We start from the raw sequence: 15,729 nt of genomic DNA, 5'->3' as shown, positions 1-15,729 counted from the left end.
ACCGAAGATTTTCGATTATAACCAAAGATTGCTGAAGACTTCCGACTGAAAAGATCATACACCAACAACTTAATTTCAGTGAAAGGGTCAAAAATGATTTCAAACATTACGTCGTCCATATCACGACTCTGGAATTCACACAATTTTACACGTGTTCAAAAACGGTTTTTCGCAGGGCTGGAAATCCTTGTAAAACAAGTTAAACAACACAATTCACACATTTTTACACAGGTAAATCACAAAGGAATATTTCACTCCTTGTTCCAAAGATTTTGAAAATTTTTAATTACAGTGATAATATTCAGTGGTTTTATTTTGGCCTAAACAGGAACATGTCATCATAAGGCCTTATTTTCTGACCTAAAGCAAGTGTTCTGCGTAAATGTATCAGTCGCTGAGTCAAAATAAGCTTTTTATCTTTTTTTTTTCCAGTGTGTTAGGAAAGTAAACTAATCAAAGTTACGGCGTTCGTGGTAGAGAATCAAATGCAACTTTTGTGTATAAGAGTATGGGAAATCAACTTCTGGAAATTCAGAGGTTCCAGGGCTCATAAATGGTGCAATTCAAAGAGATATGCAAACGATGACAACACAGTAAAGCAGATATTGGCATGCAATTATATTGCTGGTAATGTTAATAAAAATAACCGGCAGATAAATAACAGTAGTGGTGTCACTGACAACAGATAACTATCTTGCTTGTCATCATGCATTGTTTGTTTGCTGCTGTTTCTTTCCTATTCATTATCATGATAGGTTGTTTTTCATTGACTGATTACCTTCACAGTTTACTCCAGTAAACCAGTCTCGGCACTGACACTTGTATCTGGAAATGTCGTTAGCATCATTATTGCAAGTTGCGCCATTTTGGCAGGGATTGCTGTCACATGGGTAGATTTGAACTGTAAAAGATGCAAAAAATAATAGCTCATACTGTTGAAGGACGTTGATGAAGAACCTCTTATATCCTACACTCAGCAAAATCTGCATCACGGCCTAACTTGTTAGCATGTAATCTAAAGACTTCCGTTTTTAGCGTGCAGAAAAAAGTATTGTCAGCCTAATTAGCTTGAAAAACTTTTTTTGCCAGGAACAGAAAAAAAAAACGTTAGTAAACAGTTAACTGGACTAGTTGCAAAAAGAACGTTGAGTACTTGTTTTTCTTTTTTTGTTTGGGGCGGGGGGGGGGTACTTAAATAGTCGTTAATGTGTGTTCATAGTATTGCGTGCATTTTGGGTTTGCACGCGGCACATGCAAATGCAGCGCGTAAAAATTTAGTTTCAGTATTGCTTGTGATCGCATTTGTTTCAGTCCAGCTTTGTGGTAGCTAATGTCAAAGTATGGAAGAAACACCGTTTTCGTGATTCGAAATGTACTAATGTCAGTGGTGGAAACAGAATGTCGGCAGGCATTCAAGACAAAGGTTAAGATTTCGGCTTTCTCGCGCGCCTTAGTTGGATCCATATGAATGAATGTATGAATGAACGAATGAATGAATGAATGAATGAATGAATGAATGAGTGGATGGATGAAGGAAAGAATGAATGAACAATATTTAAGTGTCTGAGTATTTAGCTTAAATAACTAATCGTAGACATAAAAATAATAAAATAATATAGTAATAAAAATAAATAAAGAAGGGTTATAAATTTGCGCACAGACTAAAATTATCGAAAGTTAAGAACGTAAAACGTAAAACTTATCAATCAGTTTGCAAGTATTTTTAAAAGTATTTGTGAGAATACGTATATAAAATCATCAAGCTAACACACTTTGTGCCCGTGCCCTCAATGAAAACAGTAAGGTCTCTTTGACTAGTGTTATTTTAAAATTGTTCGCTGCCTATCATGGGTGCAGTTTTGACCAGAGATACGAGCCTAAGAATCTTATTAAATGTTTACCATAACGGACTGAAGAGCAGCGAGGCACATATAGCACTTATAGCGGTCGGTTGTGGTACTTACCATCACAGTTTTCTCCAATAAACCAGTCGCCGCACTCACAGTAGTATCTATCGGGGTCGTTGAAATGCACCACACATGTTCCTCCATTCTTGCACGGTGAAGTGTCGCACACGTTTGGACCAGTAAATGCAGGCCTCAGTCGATATACGAAGTTAGTGTGGGATGCACCCACTCCTCCCACACACTTTCCTGGAAGAGCCTTCCCTAATCTGTTATAGTTGTCAACTATTTTCGTATCTGTCCAGCAGTCAGCAAAGTCTTGAACGGCAAAATATTCGTAGTCCTTGTCGCGCGCCAGGTGCGCGCATTTGACTACTGTCGTGTGTGGATCTGATGCGTTGTACGAGCTCTCAAAACTCCCGAACTTAATCTTAAGTAGTCGGTCAATTTTTCTCTCTCTAAAGCAACCCAGAGGATTCCGTTTTGGAAGCAATTCTATACGAAGAATTAGAAGAGAGAAAAATCAATAGCCGTATAACCGATCAAATATAAACTGCCTGATATATCTCTGAAAGTGAGATCATTTACATTTGTTCCGAAGTTCTTAACACGCATAACATGTAAATAAAGTTGACAGAGATTGGAAGGCATTAAAAACTGCTTTCTATCATGGTATGGTATAAAATAAGTTTTGAATGCAGTCTACAAATGGGACTTACCAAAAGTGTAGACCTCAATACGTTTGTCGATGCCGATGCCATTCGGACAGTTCTTATCACTAACGGAGCTTTTGCTGTGATACTGTTGCCGTGCATTCGGCCCTGACCGACATATACCATGATATCCTAATGCGAAGAACTTGTAGCTTTTATCAAACGCCAATTCAGCACATGCACTGATAGCCTGTTGAAATATATTATCTTTGACAAGGTCCCTGAAATCTCCGAGTACATCGGGCAGTAATTTGCTTGATGTGTCAAAACAAGCGATTTTGCTGAAAGAAGGCACTGGAAAAGCAAAGAGGGAAATATTTCATGGTTAAACGAGTGGAATGTGTATTAAGATGTCAAAGGAAACATCATGCAATCGTTAAATCGAAAATATGTGTTTGGCTCATTAGTTACAAGTAGTTTGTCTGAGATATTCAAGCGTTAATAGACACTCACCAAGTCCAGCTTGAAAAACGATTATCCGATTACCTCTAACTTCGTTTGTTTTTCTGCTCTTACTTTTGATTTTCTATTCAAGTATACCTGTAGTTATTGTAGGTCTGTCTCTTATACTTTTAGAAAGAGTAAAACAAGAGATATTCTTCCTTGATAATCCCATATCGACAATGTAGCTGTAGCCTAAAGAATAATTAATCCATGCCTACTGCTACTTTGGGAGGCGCTGTGGCTTCATGGTTAGTGCGCTCGTCTCCGGATCGAGCGGTCCGGGTTCGAACCCTGGCCGGGAATATTGTGTTGTGTTCTTGGGCAAGACACTTCACTCTCACAGTGCCTCTCTCCACCCAGGTGTATAAATGAGTACCGGCGAACGTAATGCTGGAGGTAACCCTGCGATGGACTAGCATCCCATCCAGGGGGGAGTAGAAATACTCCTAGTCGCTTCATGCTGCAGAAACCGGGATAAGCTCCGGCCTGATGGGCCACTTGGCTCGTATGCACACTTTACCTTTACCTACTGCTACTCATCCCTCTTGATAAAAAACAACAACAACAACAACAACAACAACAACAAAACAAACAAACAAACAAACAAAAAAACAAAAAAAGAAAAAAAAGAAAAAAAAAAAAACGAGCAAACAAACAAAACAGTAAATGACGTCATGGCTGACAACCTCTAAGAGCACTGTGTCAAAAGCTTCCCAGACGCATACATTTCAAAAAGGTTGTTTTGACAACAAAATGAACCGCAGAAAGGCCGTATATTACTAGAATAAAGTGTGGAGCCTTTCCAAATACACTTTAGTGTCAGGAAGTTTATAGGAAAAAGGGCCAAAAGAAACTACAATGTAGCATGTTAATTATTTTATTATATTATAAGAAATTAACGCTTCATGTAATTAACGTTAATGATTTGCGTTAATTTTAGCGGGGATTATTTTTGGTCACGGTAATTTCAGCGTCATTGATTAAGTGGGGCGTTAATTTCCGCGACCTTCATTTCCATTTTTCACGTCCCAAATTTTTGATACAACGTTATACCATTTTATGAATGGCTTGGTCATAAATCTTCGCTTAACCGCTACGTACGTTTTGGGGCAATACCGAGATCATTACTAGAATTTCGGATTTTTATTACAATAGAGTTAAAAATAAATGTAAAATGAATATTAATTAAATGTATTATAAAATTTTTTCCTCTTCTCTTTGAAAAAAGTATGCTTCCTTGTGAAATAATTTGCGTTAATTTCCCTGATTTTGAGATTTTACACTTCTTTCGCGTTAATTTCCGTCGTATTGCAGTTATTTTTCTTTCGATTCATGTTAATCAGTTTACCTTTATTAACGCGAGTGTTGATTTCCTATAACAAAGTGTATCTCTTTAATTATGTTGCTCTTTTCTTTTGACAAGTTTCCCCGCTAGAAAACTTTCGTACCTTGACAATTTTTACCACTGTAGTCGCCAGTGCAGTGGCAGTGATATAATGAAACATCTTGGTCATCATTATTGCAGGTGGCTCCGTTAACACAAGGCTTACTGTCGCAAGGGTAGATTTGAACTGCAAACACAAAGAAGTGCAGATTATGAGGTTTAAAATGTCAGGATTTAGCGGATTTGTTTCATCAGAGTCAATGTATTGCCTTCTAAACATCTAAATTAGCCTTTGTTCACCTCTCTTGAGCAGTTCGGGTTCGAGCCCTGGCCGTGAACATTGTGCTGTGTTTCTGGGCAAGACACTCACAGCACGTATTTCGACCCAGGGCTGGGTTGAGAATTTTGATTTCAGTTTTGCATTTTTTTTCCCGTTAGGTCTTCTTCTAATATTGTTGTCTTTCAGTTTTTAGCTTGAATAATCTCAAAGTACACAAAACATAAGAATTGAAAAACATTTTTATACAAGAAAAAAATGATATTTCGGCTAACTTTTAATCCTGGGTTAACGTTTACTGGCTTTCGATCAACCCAGCATAGGTGTATAAATGAGTGCTGCCAAATTTAATGCTGAGGGTAACCCTGCGATTATAGCACCCCATACAGGGGCAGTAGAAGTACTCCTTGTCGCTTCATGCTACATATAACGTCTATAACGGCGGTACAGACAGGTGTTTAGTTACTGGTCACATTAATTGATTTTTAGAGGGTTGTTTAGGTCGCGGTTTTTTCAATTTTTTGCAGTTTTTCAAATGAGCTACCTTCGGCCTTGATGGAACCTCAGTATAAGTGAGAAAAACAAAAACGATACCTTCACAATTTTTGCTTTGAAACCAATCTCCACAGTCACAAGTGTAGTGTGTCGGGCTGCTTGTATTACTTGAACAATGTCCACCATTCAAACAGGGGCTATCAGTATCACAGATTGTTTGAGCAACTAACAGGGAAATCAAAAGATAACGCTGTTACATATAAGAGTTTTGTTACACTGGAAAAACTAGCTTGGTCTCCTTTGTGGGATAAACCTTCACTCCAACAACTTGTGACATTCAAAATATTTGTTCAGTAATTGTTAGTATTTATATTTATAATGAGAAAATAAAGCTGTCGTTTTTAAATAGACCAGTGAATTGTAATTCCTTGGACTGAAAATAATGTCCTGGAATCATCTCCAAGGGAATCCGGGGTAACACTTGCCTCCCTGGCGTACGTTTGTTTGCAAAAATTGCCAAAATTGGGGTCCTGTATTTTTATGAAATTGTAACGGATTCTTACGTAAATTGACAAATTTACTAAATAATAAACTAAATTCGGCATGATTAATTGATCTATCAAGGTAATTTGATGTTTATATAACACTACGAAGAATTGTTGATATTGCCCCGACATTGGTAAAAGGTCCATTAACCGCCGTACGTAGCGAGTTTGTGAAGCTGACGTTTCCAGCCTTTACTAATCAAAGTGTCAGCTTCACGATCTCGCTACATATATATATATATATATATATATATATATATATATATATATATATATACATATATACATATATACATACACACGGTGGTTAATTTTCTTCTACAACCTTTAAGTTGACAAATAACTAAGTGCTTGACTTGCTCGTCGACGCAGACCAATAGTTTCTTTAGTAACTAACACCTTTGCTCATTATCATGAGAGGTTGTACGTTTTCTTTGATTGATTACCTTCACAGTCTACTCCAGTAAACCAGTCTCGGCACTGACACTTGTACTTGGAAATGTCGTTAGCATCATTACTGCAAGTGGCGCCATTTTGGCAGGGACTGCCGTCACATGGGTAAATTTGAACTGTAAAAATAAAAGAAAAATTTATCCTGGAAGTATCAGCGAGAGTTGTTACAAATCAACCTGCTCTCACAGTTTTCTCGATGATATAATTTATTTGATTCTTACTCTCCAGGATCTTAAACCCAAGAAAGCCCAAGAATAAACTAATCACAAGTCCTGAGATGTAGCATTGAGATTGGTTGGTTCTTCCGACTCCGACAATCTAGTTTTCACTGGATCATGAGCGACGCGCAATGGTACGCGGAATCAGAAAAAAGTTGATCTGATCCCATTCAATTCCGTCACTAGTGAAAACCAGCCTTAAGTAACACAGTAACTCAGTTAATATTCATGTCCATAACAGCATTAAAAACGATCGAAACTAAAGCGTTTGAAATTTAAGCAGTAAGCTGGCATTTGATCGGATTGTAGAATTAAGTACATTTCAACAGCACACTTAGAGTAAAACTCAGCGTGGATGTGTTCTGCAAAAGCTGCTTTTTACTTACCACCACAATTATCTCCAGTGAACCAGTCGCCGCACTCACAGTAGTATCTATCAGGATCGTTGAAATGCACCACACATGTTCCTCCGTTCTTGCACGGCGAAGTGTCGCACACGTTTGGACCAGTGAATGCAGGCCTCAGTCGATACATGAAGTTAGTGTAGGATGCACCCACCCCTCCCGCACACTTTTCTGGAAGGGCCTTCCCATACTTGTCATAGCTGCCAACTATTTTTGGATCTGTCCAACAGTCACCAAAGTCCTGAACGGCAAAGTATTCGTAGTCCATGTCGCGCGCGAGGTGCGCACATTTGACTACTGTCGCTTTTGGATCTGACGCGTTGTACGAGCTCTCAAAACTCCCGAACTTGATCTTAAGTACTCGGTCATTTTTTCTCTCTTTAAAGCAACCCAGAGGATTCCGTTCTGGAAGCAATTCTATACGAGGAGTTAAAAAAGAGGAAAATCAATGGCGGTACGCTGACCTGTTTCTGTTCATAGCGCCAATTGTGCCACGGGTACTCGAAGTCTGATCCAGTCTATTGTCGAGTCCTTGAGCACAGTTTGGCCTTATGAACAATCTTTTTCAGCCCACAATTAAACACATTTAAAACCGTGGGTCCATATCAGCCCATAAAAATTGTACTACTTGGGTACCAATTGGGATAGTCAAATTGGTACCATTTTCCTCTCCGAAATGCCTCCACCCCCCCTCGCCCAGGAATATTGAATATACGCAAAACAACAAGTTGACGAATTTAAGCTTTTAGTTATTCAGGGTGAATTGACCTAATTTTCTGTTTCAATTATCTTTTCATCGCAACTAAGAGTTCTTGTATTTTGGTAATAAAACGTGTATTGTTGTTGCTGTTGTTACCTAATATCTAGTAACTGAATATCACAGTTCATGTTTCTAGAGGCGAACTTACCAAAAGTGAAGACAGCGATACGTTTGTCGATGCCGATGCCATTCGGACAGTTAATTTCTTTGGTCGAGCCTTTGATGTGGTACTGTTGCCGTGCATTCGGCCCTGACCGACATATGCCATTAAATCCTAGTGCAAAGAACTTGTAGCTTCTACCAAAGGCCAACTCAGCGCATGCGCTGATTGATTCTTTAGACCTACCCTGTTTGACTAGATTTTTAAAGTCACCGAGCACATCGGGTAGAAGATTGCTTCCAATATTGAAGCAGGCGATTCTCGTGAAAGAAGGAACTAAAGGGAAAGAGAAAAACGAGAAAAATTGTTTTTCACTACCACATTTCTGCCACTATAAAGAGATCACGTACAGCTTTGTGAGCTAGTTCTCATGATCATAATCTTTAGTTTCGGGACAAACTTACTGAAATAAACTAGAAAACTAACATATCCGCCCCAAACTTTCTCGTAAACTAACATGATAATTGTGTTAATTATACTAAGTCAACGTATTATAGAATCGATTTTCTGTGTTTTTCCGAAAGTTAGTTAACCAGTCTTGTATATTTATTTATTGCCAGCCATCATGATTATTTGACGGGGTGATATCATTCTCGACCCCAGAGCTCTTCTGTTTTGCGCATGAGGGGCGGCACCCTGTCAAGAAAGACAAGGGGCTGGGGCCAAGAATGGGGAGATATGCATCTCACCGTACGATTCTTACCATTGCCCTAAACGAAAAAAATAATGCAATAAACAATTGTTTTAGATAACAAAGCATGACCGCATCATGTAAACAGTTCATAGAGGAAACATACCTTGGCAGTTTTTGCCGCTGTATCCGCCTGTGCAGTGGCAGTGATATAATGAAACATCTACGTCATCATTTGTACAAGTCCCTCCATTAACACAAGGCTTACTGTCACATGGAAAGATTCGAACTGAAATAAAAAAAAAATTTCTATCTTTGTAAGGAATTTTGTTTATACTGATTAATAATTAGCGTGTTTCTTTTTTTCATAAATTGATTTAACTGTTATCTTATGCTTTAGAAACCAGCCCAAGCATTTCAAATTACAACGGTCTTAAACTGATATGCTCACTCAAAAGGACAAGGGAAAACAGACCAATCAAAATACTAGTTGGGTAAGTTTTAAATTACCTTCACAGTCTTTTCCAGTGAACCAATCGCCACATTCACACGAGTATTGTGCGGGGTTATCGGAAGTGCTGTTACAAGTTCCGCCGTTAACGCATGGATTGTCAACATCACATATGGTTTGTGCAACTAAAGAAATGCAAGAAGTTCAATTTCTTTCGATCAGTGAATATGATGCATGTAATAAAGAAAAACATCTGAGGTTCAATTTATGTCAGTTTAGCTAGCTTTAATTAGAGAGTAGTGGAGTGCGGTAGATGCCCTGACGTCTTTTGCAAAAATTCACCCCTTCTTTCCTGCTAAAATTGACATTTTTATAAACGAATATCCAACGCGAAAGCTGAACGCAGTAGTAGCTTTGTTGTAAAATAGGTGATTCTACTGAGAGTCTCTGAGATAACTGAGTATCTGCTCCATCGATGTTTGCAAGTGTGAGACAGTAGCAAAGAACTTGAGGTAGCAAAGTCACCGACTGGTAACGCGTGGCTTGATGCAGATGCAGATGGTTAATGACACGGAATGCAAAGTCAAGTGCAAGAACATGGAAAGGTCTTTGCCTTCTTTGTGTTTGCACTTTATAAAATAATATTGCATCACTTTACCTGTAGTTAGCTTTTTTTTGCTAGTGTTGTAAGGGGTTTAGTGTATATAGATATATTTATCTTAGGGTAATTTAAAAGAGCATCAAAAAAAAAAAAAAAAGGGTTACCTTGACATCTGTCACCTATGAACCAATTTGGACATTGGCAGTGATACTTTGATATAATGTGAGGATCATTACTGCATGTTCCGCCATTAAGACACGGTTTGCTGTCGCATGGAAAGATTTGAACTGCATGGAATAATAACAAGCAAGCACTCTTTCACAACTGGACTTTAATTGAAAGTGTGGGCCTTGTTCATAAAGCGAAGCAATGCCGGTGACTCGGTGCGACCTAGGCCTCGCTCCCACATCACAAAGCAACGTACAGAATCGCCTTAAGACACCACAGCCATAAGGCCAAATAAATTCACCATCCACATCAACTCGTCACGGCGACCGCACCGCGATTTTAGGCTGAGATGTTTCATGAATGTCAGTAATATCCCTCCACGCACTCGCCTCTTTTGGCGACTATGGCCGTTGGAGCGTAATCGCGATCATATTATATTCTGCTATCTCCTTGTTCAATTCGAAACACCAGCTTCGCTTTATGGAAAGAGACCCCAACAAACGACATCGGAAACTTTCGTAAGCTTCAAACCCGTCTAAAATGGACATAATTTGTACCCAAATTGCATCAAAGGTACAAAGACAACCCTATGTTGAGGTGAGTGAAGTTTATTTGTACATTTATAGCTTTATTTAGTTGGCCTTAAGTAAATTTCCCATACAAAGTCTATAAAGCGCTCATTTGATAACCTTTAGTCACAGCAGTCACATACTAAGCTTGGTCTTCCTGTGTTCGAAGTAGACATTACCGTTGGTTTAGTTTATTCCCGCATGGAAACAACGCTGCACAATATTGTATTACATTTAGTTTCTCTTTTCTTTTTGGTGTGGGTAGGAGGTTTGAATGAGAGCTGCCCACTTCGTACAAAATTCCATATACATATCATGTATACATGTCATACGTGTCAAAATGCCATATGCACAATAATAGGTAATTAGTATTTTAAGAGCATGTAGAAATGAAAAACGAATCAGTAAATAGATTAATAGAAATGAAAACGTTTACGAAAATGGTTCATTTAAGAACAATTATTTACTCTCACCTTCACAATTTTTGCCAGTGAACCAAGCACTGCAAGCGCATTTGTACTGAGATGGATCAACAGCTAAATCACTACTGCAATAACCATTGTTGACGCACGGATTACTTTCACACGCACTCGTCAAAACTTCCAGGAGAAAGAAAAAGTAATTGTAATTTAGTGATCAAATTTAGGAGTCGAACCAGCAAAAGTTATGATTATTTTGTTGGTGTAAATGAAGAGTACCGCAGATACATGCTTTGGTGGCTGTTAATAAGTATTCTAAGTGGGGAAAAACAATACACTGTATGTAAAACCAGAACCATTAATCTGTGCTTCAGGACACACCAGGCCATAATAAGGAACAATTAGGTATTCGAGGCCATAATCTCTAGGACAACTGTGTTGTTATCTTGTAACTAAGCCTTAACTTCAATATATATCATTAACCTGTAACATTACTCAGTGTTGACCTGCTCCCATTAACAGCTTAGAATATTTTTGGTGAAGCTGTTCATAAAGTTTATTCGTAATTTAGCATTCACTGTCATTTGCCTTGCATATCTGCAGTCTGTCATACTAAAAGCTTATAGCCCACCTTCACAATTACTCCCAGTCAACCAGGGACGGCACTGACAGTGGTACTTTGAAACATTTTGAAGGTCGTTTACACATGTCCCATCATTGTAACATGGACTGCTGTCACAAGGATAAACGCGCTCTAAACGAAAAAAAAAAGAGAGTTTTGAGCATGTTTCTGCCAAATTAATTTTCTTTCTTTTCCACCAATGAGGGGAGCTGATTAGTCTTATTTTTTACTTCGGGGTGACGTTTGACGTTTGACGGTAGCTGACTATCTCCTAACCCTTTGGGTGATTCTTCGTAGACTCAGAAAAATAAATAAAGAACCCAGAGACTGCCACGATCCTACAATCCCATGAAGCGATTCCTCAAAACTCTGATGATATCTCATATGACTCAAAAAAATTGTAACCGAACGTGTTTGCGTTAAAGACGTTTGCCTGGAACCTAGCATTTTTTTTTTGTTTTCTTCCCATGAAATAAATACTTTGCTCAGAACATAGCAATCTTGCGTATTCTGACTACCTTGACAAGTGTATCCAAGAGGTGAATTTATTTCAGGAGTACAAATTTCTTCTTTTGCGCAGGGGCTACTGTCACACGGGTTGAGCTTCACTATAAGACGATAAAATAAAACAAATTCTTACTATTATAACCCACATATTAAGACACGCACTAATGTTCAATACCTCTACAAATTAGCACTCGATACAGCTAGCTAAAAAGTAAAGTACTGAGAATGAGAAATAACTGCATAACGTCAAGAGAGGCTGAAGGGGAGGAGAGTCAATCCCCAATAGGGGCAAGGCAATCACAAGGTAAGCTTCCTCTAGTTATTTTTAGATGTTGTATTTAGTCCCCACAGCGGATATTGTACAAAGCGCGTAACGTAGATGATTTCGTGGAAGATGAAAATGCGTATTCAGCCGGTTGAGCTGTCCTCGTGAGTATCACACAGATTGACTATTTCTCGACCTTCCTTAGATTTAATTTCTAAAGGCGTGAGTGATCTCAAAATAACTTGACAGAGATAACCGTAGGAATAAGATCATAAAGCTTAAAGCCCCGGCCAAACGATCGCAACAGTTTGTCGCAACATATTGCAACAACCAATATGTCGCAACATGTCGCAACAGGGTGGCCAAACGCGGACAACATGTTGCGCCCAACAATGTTGCGATATGTACATGTTGCGTTGAAATGTTGCGATCGTATGGCCGGGGCTTAATGTTTGTTGGATATCAACTCTCTAATCCTTCATTCTGTCTTGGTAACATATAACTTCAAACGCGGATTCGATGCTGTTTGGATGTTACTATGCAAGGGATTTATAGAAATTCGTTCGCAAACTTAGAAAAGCGAGTAGAATTGTCTCATTCTTAAGCTTTAGCTAGATGGTTTCCACTTAAATATTTTACCTTCGCAAAAGGAACCAGTAAAACCGGTTAGGCATAAACATGGGCTATCCACCGAGTTACCATTACAAGTTCCACCATTCTGGCAAGGATCTGGACTACAGATCATACCTGTAATAAAATCACGCAGCTGAAACTAAGACGAAAGCATTACGTCATAAAAAATATCGCCGTTCAACAACAATATCGTTCATTAAAACTAAAATTTTAATTTATAGCTGAGTAAATTGGGTAAAGCAAAGACGACGACGCGCCGAAGACGACGCCTAGTAAAAAATGAACTTATATTTTACCAGCGAATTAAATTCGCGATTGTCTAGATCTGTATTGGTTTTATAGAGTACAGGGGCACCCAACGGATCGTTTCGGTAAATTATCTGTTCGGAAGGCCTTTAATCCCCTCTGATTTTCTTGAGAGAATTGGCACCTCGAACTTTCGTGATATGAGAAATTTAATGTCTGTTGTTTTCGGACTGTTGAAAATGTCGTTTTGAGTACCGAAAAAAGGTCAGCTATCATTTTCGGAAAGGCGATAAGACCTAAGGTTTTCGGGAAATGGACAAAAAAGCCCTAATAAATTCGAGAATACTCAAGTTCCCCTAGAATATCCGAACAGATAAAATTTTTTTAGTGCAACCTAAAATTAACCTACAGAGCTTTAAAAGTACTCCAGATAGCCTAAAACAGCATCTAACAGCATTAGAGAGAAAACGGTCGTTGCGTGCCCCTGAGAGTACTTGATATCCATACCTTCAATATTCGCGTTAACATGGCATGGTATGTTTACGCTGCACAATATTTCAGTGACTGGTTTATTGCGGACGTAAGCACATGCCAATTCCGATACAGTTGATGTTATACCGTTCTCAGCAGTTTGTTGACAGACCACTTGACGTGTCATGATGCCGGCACCACACGAGGTCGAACACTTGCGAGGAGAGGAGAAGGTATATATTAACTCCATCAACATCTGTCACATGAACTTTTGATTACTTAATTACCATGTTAGTAATCATTAAGGCACAGGTGATACTTGAAATGACAGAGGAGGCCAACATTCTGATTAATAGTATAACCAAGAGAAATATTCTTTCGAGCCAATATTTATACCTATAAAAGCGTAAGCATTTGGCTTCACTTAGATGACTTTAGTTTTGTTTGGAATTGCCTCTTACTTTGTGCAGGAGTTGTTGTAAAGTGCTTCGATGTTGATCGAAAATTAACCTCACAGGACCCCCATGGGTCAGATTTCCACAACTCGGGTGGAAAACAAGCTGAAACTTTGGCATTTCACATAAAGTCTGCATGAGGACTTTGTGCGTGGATTTTTAGAAAACTCGGCCAGCCGTCATTTTCAAGTCTTCTCCGGTCTCTCTAGGAGAAGCTCTTAACAAACTAATTGGAATAGGATGAAAGACTTTATGTTGGTCGATGTATCATCTAAACTGATATGATCAAATTTATGAAAAGCATTCAATTCAACATAACCAATGCGAATAGCTCGACAGTGGTGATCCTAGTAGTATGCAGGACGCCTGTCACATCTGAACTCAGTCAGCATTGCTCTCCATGAGTTAACGTAGCTCAGAGGATAGAGCGCCCGCCCGGTGCTCGGGAGGTCATGGGTTCGATTCCTTTCGGTTGATCAATTCACCTTTCATATTACCAAAACTACCTTGCTGTGATAGTCTTCCAGCGACCCGCGTAGCCGGGTTACCAATGTTTAAAGTGATATTTTTTTCATTAGCGACCTAGCTTTAGTAAAGAAAATTGATTTACCCAGTTTTGGGCTTCTGTGCCCTTACCATGGACCAGCTCGAGTTAACAATCCACTCAGCAGGACAAAGTATTTCATTACAGACTTCGCTAACTGAAGCAAGACTCGGCTTAGTTTCTGCTGAACACTGAGACTCTGGTACGTCTATGGTCTCCGTAGAGGAAACTTCTTGTCTGCAAATGACATTTCGTGTCCGACTTCCACGGCCGCAAGTCTTAGAACAAGGTGACCAGTTTGTAACGTACCACCTGGAACTGAAGAGTTCATTTTTGATGAAATTTCTCAGATACCTTACAACCCACATGCTAAAGGATATCAATATTTAGGGCCCGTTAGACCTATACGTAATGGTACCCTAGTGACTATTCTGGTACAAGTTACTTCTACATGTCATTTGCCCGGGCTCATTCAAAATAGTTGAGTTAGGTGAGAATTAAAACCCACAAAGACCTCAAGACCACGCTTGATGCATCCATCTCCCAAAAAATTACATGTAAAGCATAGCTTCCCGCGTATCATATCGCGATAGAACATGTTTCTTTACTTTAAACAATGAGATCGCGCTAAATATCTGGCCCAGTAGGTCTGCGGTTATCTCCGTTTCTTCTTCTACTTTTTCTAAAATTGTCGTTTATTTGCTGGAAAGTTTATGAACTAAAGTCAGTTAAAGAAATTCTTATTACGTACATGGGTGCACAGACTTGCATGTGGCATTCCCGAGAGCTTGGTGGCTTGGTTAATAAGTCACAGGCTTCATCAGATACGACAGTTCTATCGCTTGTTAAAACACAACGGACGTCTCGCTCTTGAACACCTGAAGAAACAAAACAAGGGGGATCGATCAAATAGGACAAATGTCACATTCTCTTCTGAATGAAATGATTTGACACGAGACTAGTTTGATATGCTCTGCTCCCAAACAACCATATCATGGAGTGTAGACACAAGAAAACACGACCAGAAGTGAAATAAAGCTAAATAAGTTCTTTTTTAACGAAAATCGGAAATTCGCGACTTTGGAAACCTTCATTGGTGATGACTAATGAAATACTCCTTTCCTTTTAAAGTAACGAGATGAATTGTTAGTAAATTTAAGAAGCAAATCCCTATTATAGTAGTATACCTATATTAAATTTAACCTATCGCTGAATGGTATGATTGGTAGTGATGTTACACAGGTATTACTGCAAAGGGGTAAGTTATTCTTGTACTAATGTCACAACCATTTTTACCAGATTAGAATGAGGAATAACGACAAAGTTATTTAAAATTCTTGAGTTCGAGGAGTATTAAATGCCAGAAAAGATTTAAGACCACACTTGATAC

At 38.8% G+C, this 15,729-nt stretch overlaps 1 protein-coding gene across 1 annotated transcript in view; it reads right to left on the bottom strand.

Moving 5' to 3' along the window:
• Positions 1-15,729, bottom strand: part of LOC145493229 (uncharacterized) — a 47,512-nt gene that overhangs the window by 12,607 nt on the left and 19,176 nt on the right. Inside the window, exons 23-40 of the mRNA XM_081472648.1 lie at positions 15,091-15,217; positions 14,432-14,657; positions 13,377-13,554; positions 12,630-12,737; positions 11,737-11,826; positions 11,228-11,350; positions 10,651-10,776; positions 9,605-9,727; positions 8,899-9,024; positions 8,555-8,677; positions 7,746-8,033; positions 6,820-7,254; positions 6,209-6,331; positions 5,317-5,442; positions 4,510-4,632; positions 2,624-2,911; positions 1,965-2,399; positions 779-901 (exon numbers count right to left, since the gene is read on the bottom strand). Of these exons, the coding sequence (XP_081328774.1) occupies positions 779-901; positions 1,965-2,399; positions 2,624-2,911; positions 4,510-4,632; positions 5,317-5,442; positions 6,209-6,331; positions 6,820-7,254; positions 7,746-8,033; positions 8,555-8,677; positions 8,899-9,024; positions 9,605-9,727; positions 10,651-10,776; positions 11,228-11,350; positions 11,737-11,826; positions 12,630-12,737; positions 13,377-13,554; positions 14,432-14,657; positions 15,091-15,217 (3,291 nt within the window). The remainder of the gene's footprint in view (positions 1-778; positions 902-1,964; positions 2,400-2,623; positions 2,912-4,509; positions 4,633-5,316; positions 5,443-6,208; positions 6,332-6,819; positions 7,255-7,745; positions 8,034-8,554; positions 8,678-8,898; positions 9,025-9,604; positions 9,728-10,650; positions 10,777-11,227; positions 11,351-11,736; positions 11,827-12,629; positions 12,738-13,376; positions 13,555-14,431; positions 14,658-15,090; positions 15,218-15,729) is intronic.

Source organism: Orbicella franksi, chromosome 7, assembly GCF_964199315.1.
Source record: "Orbicella franksi chromosome 7, jaOrbFran1.1, whole genome shotgun sequence".
NCBI classification, from domain to species: domain Eukaryota; kingdom Metazoa; phylum Cnidaria; class Anthozoa; order Scleractinia; family Merulinidae; genus Orbicella; species Orbicella franksi.
Note: the sequence above shows the minus strand (reverse complement) of the source record. Positions and strands in the feature narration are given on the sequence as shown.